The 13,911-nt window shown below is 53.8% G+C and overlaps 3 protein-coding genes across 3 annotated transcripts; 2 read left to right on the plus strand and 1 right to left on the minus strand.

The window, feature by feature from the left end:
* Positions 1–1,131: 1,131 nt before the first annotated feature.
* CTAM01_01376 (histone deacetylase interacting) lies at positions 1,132–6,218 on the plus strand (the record flags this gene model as incomplete). Its single annotated transcript, XM_060517418.1, has 6 exons — positions 1,132–1,770; positions 2,171–2,271; positions 2,318–2,933; positions 3,011–3,862; positions 3,914–5,614; positions 5,673–6,218. 6 exons carry the CDS (start codon positions 1,132–1,134, stop codon positions 6,216–6,218), a joined length of 4,455 nt encoding a protein of 1,484 aa, XP_060387879.1.
* A 1,312-nt stretch (positions 6,219–7,530) lies between these two features.
* CTAM01_01377 (acetyl-CoA acetyltransferase) lies at positions 7,531–8,937 on the minus strand (the record flags this gene model as incomplete). The annotated part of the gene is made up of 4 exons (XM_060517419.1): positions 7,531–8,542; positions 8,613–8,688; positions 8,751–8,800; positions 8,873–8,937. 4 exons carry the CDS (start codon positions 8,935–8,937, stop codon positions 7,531–7,533), a joined length of 1,203 nt encoding a protein of 400 aa, XP_060387880.1.
* A 512-nt stretch (positions 8,938–9,449) lies between these two features.
* CTAM01_01378 (elongation factor Tu GTP binding domain-containing protein) lies at positions 9,450–12,977 on the plus strand (the record flags this gene model as incomplete). The annotated part of the gene is made up of 5 exons (XM_060517420.1): positions 9,450–9,469; positions 9,531–9,640; positions 9,718–11,861; positions 11,928–12,015; positions 12,415–12,977. The coding sequence occupies 5 exons, from the start codon at positions 9,450–9,452 to the stop codon at positions 12,975–12,977; spliced, it is 2,925 nt and encodes a 974-aa protein (XP_060387881.1).
* Positions 12,978–13,911: the final 934 nt, after the last annotated feature.

Genomic DNA, 13,911 nt, shown 5'->3' on the forward strand with positions numbered 1-13,911 from the left:
GCTCCCACGGGTCACGGGTTCGAGTCCCGTTTTCTACTTGTAAAAATCCTTGCATCGTTACACTTGAGGCTGGTAAGAGTCTCCTCGGATCTTTCGTAAGCTCCCTATAGGGGGCTGAGCTTTTGCTGAGTTGTTAGCTTTTGCTTTTGTTTGATGAATCGGCAATTAAAGCGTGGATGAATAGGTAGATGAATGATCAGCGAAGAATAGTAAACGAATATCCAAACGACACGATAGAATACAAGACATACAATAATGTTTATTACTTCTTCAAGGCACCCACCTACACAGTTCAGGCAAACAATCGGAATCGATTGGAAGTCATGCTACGCAGAAGAGAAAGTTCAAGATTAAAATACATCAAGAATTCACAAGGGAGCTATTTTGAAAGACCAGTCATTGTGCGAACCAAACTCAACACCCTTCTGCCTGTCCACACAGTGACCCGAAATCGTAAAGCTCGAGGTTTTAGTTAATCCATCCAGGTGAAAGCATCGTTTCATCTTATTCAAAGAAAATAAAACAATAACGTTGCCAAGAAGACATTCAACCTTACAAAACAGGAACGACCAAATCGGACTGTAAGTGACAGCAGAGGCGCGAGGAAACTCCTCACATTGTCAAGTTTGCAGCTTTAATACTAAGCTGTCGGCACAATTTGAGAGGAAGAAAGACTGCTTTTGCCATTCGGACATAAAAGTGGACCGAGCATGATAAGATCGTTATCTGCACGTGATGTGCGGAAGAAGCCGCACTTGGGGGCTTCATTCCAATCAGCCGCGAAGGGGTTTGAGCAGCAGCTTCCAAGCTTGGAGACCACTACGAATTTTCCCTACCTACGTGACGTCCTCGTAGATCTACGATACTGTAATCTGAGATAAGACGTTGGATCCCCATGTAGACATCATACCATTGGTAGCATCAGTCTGTAAGTGTCTTCAGTCTCGACACAATCCTCGGTCGCAGAGGACTGGCGGGCGAAGCAAAGCTTGCGCGGTTGCAGAGTCCAGCCACCCCCCTCAGACTCTTCGGGCGCAACTGAGGACAACCCCTCTCTACCCTACCTTCTCTCTACTCTATATGCCAACGCGTCGCTAACGTCCGGAGTGGAAGAGGACGATCGATCTCAGGATGATGAGCGGGAAATCCGCTGACGAGGTGGACGCCTACGAGCGCGAGGCCGAAAATCGTCGCCGCCTCCAAGAAGCTGAAGAAATGGAACGACGCGAACAAGAACAAGCCGAGAGACGCCGCCGAGACGGCTACCCCCCCGGCCCACCCCATCACAGCAATGCTGGCTCTATCCCCATACACCAGCCCGTCGCATCTCGCGCGATGGGCGCAATCCACAGCCCCGGCGGCCTGCTCGCAAACCACGGCTCAGGCTCATCCGGACCGCCCATGCCTCTCGGCGCCCCCTCGGGGCCTGGCGCAAACTTCGGCGGTCCCCTTCAACCCGATAACAGTAGACCTCCGCCGCACGGGGGTCCGAACAACCCCAATATCCAGCACCAGATGTTCGCGCCGATCCCGCACACGACCGTCCCCCCCAGTAACTCCCTAGGCGCTGCCAGCGGTGGTCCACCTGTTTTTGGAGGGCCGCTACAGCAGCGCGAGGGCCAACCTCCGATGCAACAAGGACCTCCTTTCGGTGGCAGTGGTGGAAATACTGGAGGCGCTGCTCCCGGTGCTGCTGGCGGTCAAAGTCAAGGGCCGCCAGGTCAGCAAGGCCAAGGCGGCATTGCCCAAGGCCAACAACCCATCTTGAATGTAAGTTGAAATAAGTCATTTGTAAACTTGCCAGATGAAGAAGGAGGCAGCCGCGAACCCTTTGCCGATGCTCTTGCCTGTGGCTGGACGCATCCAAAGTGGAAACCGATGTGGGCTGGTGCGCCGATACGGCGCATGTTGCCCAGGCAGGATGCAGTGCCGCCCCGCGTGCATATTCCGTCCTTCCATCTCGCTACGTCCATTTGCGCATCGCCTTGTCTTCATCATCTTCCCATCCACCCAGTTCCCCCCCAGAACCATGCGCATCAAATTCTCCTCTCTGTAGCCTGCAAACCCAATGCAACCGCGGTCATGGATACGCCCATCATGGTCAAAGTAAAGCTTGGTCTCGGGTTAAATATTTTGTTTGTCATCGGTCAGAGCTAACTATGAATGGTAGGATGCCTTGACGTATCTTGACCAGGTCAAGGTACAGTTCCACGACCAGCCAGACGTGTACAATCGGTTCCTCGACATTATGAAAGACTTCAAAAGCCAGGCGTATGTGATTAATCCGTTGTTCAGGTGACACAACTGACCAAAGCAGCATTGACACTCCTGGGGTCATCAATCGCGTCTCGGAGCTATTCGCTGGTCATCCGAACCTAATCCAGGGCTTCAATACCTTCCTGCCACCAGGATACCGGATTGAATGCGGCGCTGGCAACGACCCTAACACCATCAGGGTCACCACCCCTATGGGCACAACTGTTCAGTCCATTGCTGGCCGAGGAACGCAGGTTGAAGGTCATCCACACCCTAACGGAGCTTCTCAGCCGCTCTTTCCTCAGCGTGGAAACAATTGGCAACAGCAGCAGCAACAGCCTCAGCAGCAGCAACAGCAACAACAACCGCCGCCCCAGCAGCCGCAACACAGCATCGAGAGCCCTGAAGCGAACTTTAGTACGCCTGCGTTTATGAACCAGGGTCACGTCGCGCCTTTCGAGGGTCCTGGTGGAAGTCAGCAGCGTGGTCCTCCGGCGCAAGGCGCTGCCCACGCGAACAACGTGCAGCAGCCTCCTCGCAATGCGCAGACCCCTACTCCGGTAACGGGACCCGCAAATCTGAACGGCGCGACCAACCAGCAACAACATCAGGCAAACCTGGAGCGCCGTGGGCCGGTAGAGTTCAACCATGCCATCAGCTACGTGAACAAAATCAAGGTCAGTCTAACTGGACTTTTTTCTTGCTATCAATATCCCGCTTCAGTCTGAGGCCTCGCGCACTAACCACGCCGCAGAACCGCTTTCAGGATAAGCCTGAGATTTACAAACAATTCCTTGAAATTCTCCAGACTTATCAGCGCGAACAAAAGCCGATCCAGGACGTGTACGCCCAAGTCACGACTTTGTTCCACACTGCACCTGACCTACTCGAAGATTTCAAGCAGTTCTTGCCCGAATCTGCTGGACAAGGAGGAAAGGGAACACCCGGACGGCCTGGCGATGAGCTTCCGCCTGGCCCTGGCCCTAACCAAACACCTCAGCCGACTATGAGCGGCCAGAAGATGCCTCCCTTGGGAAGCTTTGCTCCCCCAAGTGCCTCCAAGGAGAACAACAAGAAGCGACCTAGAACTGACAAGCAGACGCCCGTTCCTGCGCCGCCCATCGTGGAGGCTGCTGTCTCAGCCAACCGAGCTGTTACTGGCGCTCCTCCCCCTGCGGCCGTCAACAACAAGCGAACCAAGATGTCTCACAACAAGGCGCTGGCTTCCGATGCCCCCGCGGTTGAGCCGACACTGACGCCGATATTGCCAGAGCCTTTGGGACCTCCCGCGTCGACCACCTCGAACTCTGATGAGATCGCCTTCTTCGAAAAGGTTAAGAAGTACCTCAGCAACAAGACGTCTTTCAACGAGTTTCTCAAAGTCTGCAACTTGTTCAGTCAATCCATCATCGACCGCAACACAGTGTTTCACAAGGGCAGCGTCTTCTTTGCCGCAAATCCCGAGCTGTTAGGTTTCTGGAAGGCGTTCCTCAAGTACGAGCCGCATGACGAAATCGTCGATAACAGACCCGCGCCTCCGAGCGGCAAAGTGTCATTGAGCAACTGCCGAGGCTATGGGCCTAGTTATCGTCTTCTTCCCAAAAGGGTATGTCAGCCAGACTCGTTGTCTTGTTTGCACTCGCTAACCATTAATCAGGAGCGTCTCAAGCCTTGCAGCGGCCGCGATGAACTCTGCAATTCCGTGTTGAACGACGACTGGGCGTCGCACCCAACCTGGGCCTCCGAAGATTCCGGATTCGTCGCGCATCGTAAGAACGGCTTCGAAGAGGGTTTGCATCGCATCGAGGAAGAACGCCACGACTACGACTTCAATATCGAGGCAAACCTCAAGTGCATCCAACTCTTGGAGCCTGTCGCCCAGCAAATCAGCGTCATGTCGCCTGCGGAGAGAGAGCACTTCCAGATGCCGCAGGCCTTGGCTGGACACAGTACCTCGGTCTTCAAGCGTGTCTGCAAGAAGATTTATGGTGAAAAGGGTCCCGAAGTCGTCAACGACTTGTTCAGCAACCCGCTGAATGTAGTCCCGATTGTGTTGACCAGAATGAAGCAAAAGGATGAGGAATGGCGCTTCTCACAGCGTGAATGGGAGAAGGTGTGGCATGCTCAAGTTGAGCACATGCACCTCAAGAGTCTCGACCATATGGGCATCCTCGTCAAGCAGACCGACAAGAGGAACCTCTCAGCTAAACACCTTGTCGACGTCATCAAGACGAAGGCCGAGGAGCAGAGGCGCCAGCGCAGCTTGAAGGGCAAAGCCCCGCGTCATCAGTTGGTTTGGGACTTCAACGACAAGAAGGTTGTCGTTGAGCTGCTTCGTCTGATGATGCTCTACACTGTCAGCAGTGGTCAGCATAGCGTGCCAGAGAAGGAGCGCATTGCCGACTTCTTCGAGACATTCATCCCTGCATTCTTCGATATTCCCGAGGAAGAATTGGAAGGTCGTCTACCGAGGCTGCAAGATGTATCGGAAGAGGATGAGACTGAAGAGGCCGTCCCTACCGAACTGACTAACGGCCGCAGCCGCCGTGCCGGTAGAAGGGGTGATTTACTCCGTGGCGTGCTCGATCCTGGCCGCAACGGCTCTAAGCCGCGTGCGCAAAAGGAGGGAAGCGCGGCGTCTGGCAGCAAAGAGACGACACCCGAAGTTGGGTCAGCGAACGAGGAAGAAATGCCCGATGCTCCCGAGGATGGTACTGGCCCCGACGTGTCTAACGACCGCTGGATGCCGATTGTCCCGCAGCCTATAGTCACGACTGGGGACGATGCTCTCCTCACCGCTGATGGTGAACTGAAGGCTGATGGCTTCTTCTCGCGGCCTTGGCACAACTTCTTCTGCAACCAAACCATATTCGTCTTCTTCAACGTGTTCCAGACGATTTATACCCGTCTCAGAGATGTTAAGGAGAGCAAAGAGAGCGTCGTCGAAGAGGTTAACCGCGTCAACCGACCTCGTCCCGCCAAGGATATTGGCTTGGCCGACAACACCCTCAACTACTTCGGCCCTCATGACGACCCTGAGAGCTTCTGGCCGAAGACCCTTGAGCTTGTTGAGGAATACATCACCGGCGATATCGACGAGGTCCGTTACCAGGATGTTTTACGCCACTACTACCTTAAGAGCGGTTGGAAGCTGTACACCATTCAGGACCTCCTCAAGACTCTGTGCCGTCTCGCTCTCACCTGCAGCAGCACTGATGCGAAGGAGAAGACTCCGGACCTCATTCAGCAGTACCTCCACAGCCGAGAGAAGGAGGAGACAAACTATCAGTCAGAGATCGCTGCCCGCAAGTACGCAGAGAAGTGCGTCAAGGACGGCGAGATGTTTGTCATCTGTTGGGTAAGTCCAGTTGAACACCACTTTACTCTCTCTGTCTTGTTTCTAACACATTTCACAGTTCCCGCTCAAATCGGAAGCCTCTGTCCGTTGGCTGCAGCGTGAAGACACCACCTTCTACATGGATGAGATGAAGGCCAAGGATCGCTGGCAATACTACATCTCGTCCTTCATCCAAGTCGAGCCGACAGAAGGTGTGCCACGGCACAAGCTCCAAAAGACAGTGTTGGCCCGCAATCTTCCTTCTAGCGACGAGAAGTTTGAGGACAGCCACATTCCCAAGCCCATCTCGTTCGATGAAGATCTTTCCATCAGTATCTGTCTGAACTCGAGCAAGATGGTGTGGAAGGCTGGTACATCTGAGTACTTTGTCTACGACAACGTTCCCAAGGACAAGGAGGGCCAGGAGCGACACCTCGAGAGGCTCAAGAATGCGAGTAACAAGCGCGACACGAAGCTTCGCGAGAAGTTTGTCTTCAACAGCCCCTGGATGAAGGGCATGAGCCAGTCCGACGTGCAAAAGTCCAACGAGGGATGGTCAAAGTGGCTCAAGGATGGGATCGCACCCGCCACGGACGCAGGGGACGCAATGGACACCGCAGAGTAGTGAAGTGGTGATCCAGCGGAACCGGCGTTTTTAGGTGGCGCGGGCAAAGAAGACGGCAACATGTGTGAGATCGGAGACAAGATGGGCGAAGGCTGAAAGTTCACAATTACGAAGATACCAGGCGGCATAGCGGTGCAGAGCGGCATGGCTGCCATGTTACCCCAACTTTACATGGATTTGGTCTTCTCTTGATGCCCTGACCACGATCGTTGAATCGTTGGAACGGGTTGGCACGGGAATGGCGTGGGAAAGGTTCGGCGTTACATGACTCCTTTTTTTCCTAATTTTCGACCTGATTGCAGAGAGAAGAGTAGAGTGGGGAGGCTTTGGCAGACGATTCTCTCTTTTTTCACGGACATTCATCATGAGAGAGAGCGAGTTGCGCCTCCTTTTGCGACTCATTCCTTTTCAGTCTTCTCTTTCCTGCAAATGTACAATAATTGTAGTTGCGCAAAATAAAAAGGTCTTGCAAGCATGAAATCTCGATTCGAAGAACTTTGTACCTGTTTGTCACTTCAAAAGTCCCAGGTACCTTACATGGCATCGGGTAGCGAAGTAAGTCCCACACCTTCGGGGCCGATGTCGCGGCGTCGACGCTTCGGCCACCGCGTTAATTATGCACGAAGCCGCAAAAGTCTCTTCTTCACAACGCAATAAGTAGGTAGTGCAGGAAATGGGGAATTGACACAGCCACAGTTCCATTTTGTCTACTTGTAAATTCTTCTTTAGGAGGGGCCGAAGATGTAACACGGGTGGATCTTATCAGATCATCTAATCAGTCATATCTCCCAGGATCTATCCGAGAACGGTGCATGAGGAAGCGCAGAAAAACGCAAGAAAAAGACGCAAACCACGGCAGCCAAGTGGGCACTTGTGGTCTTAGTCTCTAGGTAAGGTGTGGTAAGGAAGAAGTTTTTGCGGTCGTCGGATTCGTGATATTAGGTAAAAAGATCTGCAATGGCCGCCCATTGCGCTATATCTAAAACTTGGTATACTTTTGTCTTTTTTTGTCCTTTTGAGGTTTTTAAATTTTCCTTCAGTAGTCTTGGAGCCCACCCATCGGCTCATGTACCATGAGGCGAGACCAAAAAACAAAAAGTGGTGTGCTTCAAGTCTTCTGCAGTCTGCACAACCACCAGCGTCACATGCGGCAAAGCCGCTGACTCTGCGCGTGTGTACGTGGGTGCTCGACGGGGTCACGGCCCCACGTTCCTGCCAATTACTTGATTTGGACCGTACGAACTCGGAGCTCCGAGACTTATACTTTTGGGAGAGGGGGAATCTTGAAATTCTGCTGTAATTGAGTGTCCGTCTATTGCAGGCTCTCAATGACAATGGCGGAGGCACCACCGCCACCATTGCAGATACCGGCAACACCAATCTTGGCCTTCTTCTCGCGAAGGACGGTCGAAAGGGTGGTGACGATGCGAGCGCCGGAGCAGCCGAGGGGGTGTCCGATGGCGACGGAGCCACCAAAGACGTTGACGGTCTCGGGGTCGAGGTTCAAGAGCTTAATGTTGGCGAGGGCAACGACGGAGAAGGCCTCGTTGATCTCGTAGAAGTCGACGTCCTTCTCAGTAAGGCCGGCGTGCTTGATGGCCTTGGGGATGGCCAGCGCGGGGGCAATGGTGAAGCGCTCGGGCTCGCGGGCGGCATCGGCCCAGCCGCGGATCTTTGCGATAGGGGTGACGCCGAGCTCCTTCACCTTGGCCTCGGACATGAGGACAACAGCGGCAGCGCCGTCGTTGAGGGGAGCGGCGTTGGGGGCGGTGACAGTGCCGCCGTTGGGAATGAAAGCCGGGCGCATGGCCTTGAGCTTGTCAATGTTGAGGTTCTTGACCTCGTCGTCGCGGTCAACCTTGATAGCGGGCTTGCCACGGCCGCCAGAGACCTCGACAGGGGCAATCTCCTTGGAGAAGACACCGGCCTCGGTGGCAGCCTGAGCCTTCTGGTAGGTCTTGATGGCGTACTCGTCTTGCTGCTCACGGGTGAACTCGTGCTCCTTGGCGCAGAGCTCGGCGGACATGCCCATGTGCTCCTTCTTGCCGTAGGCGTCGGTGAGACCGTCCTTGAGGACACCGTCAACGAGGGTCTGGTCGCCATACTTGGCGCCGTTGCGGAGGACGGGGAGGTAGTGAGGAGTGTTGGACATGGACTCGGTGCCACCGGCGACAACGATGTCGGCGCTGCCAGTGAGGATAGTCTGGGCACCGAGGATGATGGCCTTCATTCCCGAGGCGCACACCTTGTTGACGGTCGTGGCGGCGACGCCCTGCGAGAGGCCAGCTCCGAGAGCGCATTGGCGGGCGGGGGCCTGGCCGAGGCTGGTTTTCGGTCAGAATACGTAAATATTGTATGGGTAATTATAACCCTTCATATGTGCGTGAGACGTACTTGGCGGACAGGACGTTGCCGTAGTAGACTTCCTCGACATCCTCGGGCTTGATCTGGGGGACTCGCTCGACAGCAGCTGTGGAGGGGTAAATGTTAGCTTGCCCCGCGTCTCGGACCGTTGATAAGACATTTACATACCCTTAATGGCGTGAGCACCCAGCTGCGTGGCGCTCAGGCTAGACAAAGAACTGAGAGAAGATAGTACGTTAGCTTCTCGGTCAAGCGGTCAAGATAATATTGTCGAGTGAGCTTATTCATACCCCAAGAAAGAACCAACGGGGGTTCTGGCAGCAGAGACGATGTAGACGGGGGGAAGGTTGGCCATTTTGAAGGTGGATATGTTGGATGTTTGGGTTTGGATGAAAGAAGGAGAGTTTCTTCAAGGATGAGCCGGGAACCGTTCCTACTTAACTGTGAAGAGAGAAGGAAGTAAACAGTTTTTTGTTGGGCAAGTGTCACTAATCAGAAAGAGCTGCTTCCAATCACCCCTCGCCGCCTTTTTGGATGTTTGGTGGGGTTGCTCCGACCCTGCACCGCTCCGGTGGCTTTGTCCACAGCTGGGACCTTGTGGCGCAGTAGGTAAGGTAGCTCTCTGTCGGAGGTCCCCTGTCCCAAGCTCCACTGTACCTGCTTGACTAGCGTTGGCCGTGCGGCCAATTGACATAGCTTCAGCCACTCAGCCTTGCAGCCACACTTCTAATTTAGCCACAATGTAGCCTTGCCAGAAACTTTGCGCCGCCGTCATGCTGGGAACGCGACTGCGCGTGGACTAGAATTTCAGCAGGCTTCTAGCAACCCACGACAAAAAGTTCATCTCCTGCACCCCTAGACGCCAAGATGGATGATTTATACGACGAGTAAGTAAACATATCATTATTTTGGCCGAGAATATAGTTCGACTGACAATTGTTATCATAGGTTCGGTAACTTCATCGGCGAGGATGTCGGCTCTGAAGAGGCGTCTGAACGAGGGGCGGAGGGCGATTACGTCTACGGCGATGATGCTAGCGAGGCGCCCGCACCCACTGGTCAAGAATTGATGGAAATTGACGGCATGTATACTTTGCTGTTGCGCCGATGGAAGTCAACTAACCTGGGGGAACAGATGACGGCCCATCAAATGCGATCATCCTGCACGAGGACAAACAATACTACCCGACGGCACAGCAAGTATACGGAGATGAAGTCGAAGTTCTTGTACGAGAGGAAGATGAGCAGTTGCTCTCGCAGCCGATCATAGCGCCCGTCGAGCAGAAGAAGTTCAACATCGAAGAGGCCGACCTACCACCCGTATTCTTTGAGCGCAGCTTCATGACAGACCTCATGAACTTCCCCGATCAAATACGGAATGTTGCGTTGGCAGGACACCTCCATCACGGAAAGACGGCATTTATGGATATGCTGGTGTTGGAAACCCATGATATCACAGACAGGCTCGAGCGCCGGGTCGGCAAGAAGAGAGACGAGCAGCTGAGATACACCGACGTCCACGTTGTGGAACGGGAAAGAGGCGTATCGATCAAGGCTTCGCCCATGAGCTTGGTTCTTCCGAGTTCCAAAGGAAAATCCCATCTGATTAACATTCTGGATACCCCCGGCCACGTCAACTTTGTTGATGAGGTCGCAGCCAGTCTGAGATTAGCCGACGGAGTCTGTCTGGTTGTCGACGTTGTGGAGGGTGTTCAGGTCAACACGGAGCAAATCATCAAGCATGCTGTTCTGGAGGATATCCCGCTGACGCTCATTGTCAACAAGATGGACCGCCTGATCTTGGAGCTGAAGCTGCCGCCCAAGGATGCCTACTTCAAGCTTAAGCACGTTATCGAGGAGGTCAACACGGTAATCGAAAACACTATCCCGGGCAAGGGCGAGGAAAGACGGATAAGCCCCGAGAAGGGCAATGTTCTTTTTGCTTGCACGGACATGGGGTGGTGCTTCACCCTGCAGTCATTCGCGAAGATGTACGCAGACACGTACGGCGGCATCAACACCGAGGATTTCGCGAAGAGATTATGGGGCGATATCTACTTCAACCCCGAGAAACGAAACTTCACCCGCAAGCCGCTAGAGCCACGATCGAGCCGATCCTTTGTCAACTTCGTTCTGGAGCCTATCTACAAGATCTTTACGCACACAATCAGCGACAGCCCAGAGGAATTGAAGGTTGTCTTGGGCAGCCTCGGCATCACCTTGAAGCCTTCTCAGTACAAGGCTGACGCTAAGGTGCTGTTAAAACTGGTCTGCGAGCAGTTCTTCGGTCCCTCAACAGGATTCGTCGACATGATCGTAGGCCACATCCCCTCACCTGACCAGTCTGCGGAGAAGTACTTGGAAAAGTACTACACTGGCCCTCTGGATACGAAGTTGGCTCAGTCCATGAAGGCTTGCAACCAAGACGGTCCGCTGGTAATTCACGTAACAAAACTTTTCAGCACCGCAGACGCCAAGAGCTTTTACTCGTTTGGTCGCGTGCTAAGTGGCACTGCTCATCCTGGCTCGCAAGTCCGAGTTCTTGGAGAGGGATACTCGATAGATGACGACGAAGACATGGCTATGGCAACGATTTCTGACGTCTTCATCGCAGAGTCGAGGTATAACATTCCGACGGACGGCGTGCCGGCGGGCAATTTCGTACTGCTCGGTGGAGTCGACAACTCCATCGTCAAAACGGCAACACTCATCCCGCCGAAGCTTGAAGATGATGAGGATCCTTACATCTTTAAGCCTGTCACACATTTCACCGAGTCTGTACTCAAGGTAGCCGTCGAGCCCATCAACCCGTCAGAATTACCCAAGATGCTTGACGGCCTGCGGAAAATCCAAAAGAGCTATCCGCTCATTACTACGAAGGTTGAGGAATCGGGAGAACACATCGTCTTGGGCACTGGCGAATTGTACATGGACTGTGTTCTCCATGACCTTAGACGCCTCTACGCCGATATGGAGATTAAGATTTCGGATCCAGTAACTCGCTTCTGCGAGACAGTCGTTGAGCAGTCAGCGACCAAATGCTACGCCATCACGCCGAACAAGAAGAACAAGATTACGATGGTTGCCGAGCAGCTAGATAAGGGCATCTCGGAAGACATTGAGTCAGGCAAGGTCAAGATCAAGGACCCTATTCGCAAGACAGCCAAATACTTCGAAGACACCTATGGATGGGACAAGCTGGCAGCGAGAAGCATCTGGGCATTTGGTCCCGATGAGATGGGCCCTAACATTCTGCAGGACGACACGTTGCCCTCAGAGGTAATGTCTCCTCCCTCCGCTTTCAGACCTTTCAGACAAATAGGCAATGGGCTAACAAAACTCCAGGTCGACAAGAAGCTCTTGACGACGGTCAAGGAAACCATTCGCCAAGGCTTCAGCTGGGCAACTAGAGAAGGGCCCCTGTGCGAAGAACGTGAGTCCTTATTTCCCTTACCCCTTGTTAGCATCCGCCTCCTGTCTATTGTCTTGTCCTTGGAACCTTCCTGGTATCCTGCCATTGGTCCCCAAGCAGGCGGGACTAGCTCCCGGGAGGGTCCTACACACATGGGACCGGGGTTGGGGTTGGGTTTTTGGGCATGGCTTGCATTCGCAGCGAGACTATGGTCCCCTCATCTTACCCCGACCTGTCAAAAACAAAACCTGCTTCTGCGCACGAGACCTCATTCAACAACCATGCCTTTTAGGAGGGGGCTGTGGTCGACCGGGGATGGGGGCACGGCCCTTAGCAGATATCTAGTCCCCACATCAGGCCATTCCCCAACCTTTACTCTCTCACCGGTAACCAACCGCTAACGATACCTACTCGCTACAGCCATTCGAAATACAAAGTTCAGGATCACGGATGTGTCGTTGGCGTCGGAAGCTATCTTCCGGGGAGGCGGTCAGATCATCCCCACTTCCAGGCGGGCCTGCTACTCTTCGTTCCTGATGGCCTCCCCTCGACTGATGGAGCCTCTGTACTCCGTCTCTGTGACTGGCCCTGAGGACTCCGCAACAGAGGTCTATACAACGTTGGCTAGACGTCGTGGTCACGTCCTTCAGGATGGACCTGTGGCCGGCACGCCTCTCTATCGCGTCAACGGTCTGATTCCTGTCATCGACTCCTTTGGCTTCGAGACGGACCTGCGCATCAAGACCAAGGGCATGGCCATGGTCAGCTTGACGTTTGACAGTTGGAGCATTGTGCCAGGTGATCCTCTCGACAAGGAGGTTATCCTGCGGCCGCTGCAGCCGGCAAGTGCACAAGCCACGGCCAGAGACTTTGTGCTGAAGACGAGAAGGAGAAAGGGTCTCAGCGAGGACGTGAGCGTGGCAACATTCCTGGAGCCTGAGTTCTACCAAAGCCTCATGGAGAGTGGCGCTCTTGGCGACTAAAGGGTTATTCAGTAGCGTGTGGTGGGAGAGCAGCAGTATGCAGGAATGTAGCAAGGTCAGCGGTTCTAACGATGCGGCTGTTGAGACAATACGGTCAGGCGCTTGCTTGTGGGCCAGTAGCCATGCAAGTCGCCAAACAAGGGCTCAAGAGAATGGAGAGCGAATGGGCTCACGTGTGATGAGGCAGCGAGGTTTGTGGGCATCTGCGAATAGATGAGCCACCTATGAGACAACTCGGGCCGTTGTGTATACCAAAAACTACTGAGAAAAAATAGGGGAACGAGCGTCTTTCACCTTTCTAACTTAAGAAAAGATGGTGTCTGGTTTCGTAGACTTATTATTCCCCGCTCCAGTGCCCATGCTTGAAGACGCGGGTCTAGACCAGCCAGGCGAATGAGGGCGTAATGGTGTGCGCAAAGGGGGGCGTGTTTCAATTCCCCCAATCTATGTACTCAGTATCCCTCCTTCGAGAGAGAAGGGGGTAAAGAAAGGGGGGGAGGATTTGGCGGAATCGTGTCTCAAGTTCTTCCTTATGCCATCCTGGAAGGTGGTCTGCCTTCGGGGACCTTGCGGGCACCGGTGGCCGAAGACGAGGGGGCTCGGATCGGCGTCCGGCGCCGGGCGAGCCCGCATTAGAAGAATACGTGTGCGGCTTTGCCGTGTTCATCTACTTGCTGTATGTCTCGTCGAAGCACTCGCTCATGCCCGGGTGCTCGGGATAGCTTTCCCCCACACTCGATTGAATTATTACATGTAAATCATAGACGTTCCCGAGAAAGGTTTTTTATGTTCAGCGGGCTTGCATGCAGTCAGTCAGTCGCTTCTACCTTGGCCATGCATGCATGTTCTCCAAAGTTCGTTCTGTCGAGTGAGTTTCCCAACCCCACGCGTTTGAGCAAGACAGCATAGCCATCGACTCCGGATGATCCAAAGA

Source organism: Colletotrichum tamarilloi (genome assembly GCF_030869305.1).
Source record: "Colletotrichum tamarilloi strain Tom-12 chromosome Unknown Scaffold_3.1, whole genome shotgun sequence".
In the NCBI taxonomy this organism is placed as follows: domain Eukaryota; kingdom Fungi; phylum Ascomycota; class Sordariomycetes; order Glomerellales; family Glomerellaceae; genus Colletotrichum; species Colletotrichum tamarilloi.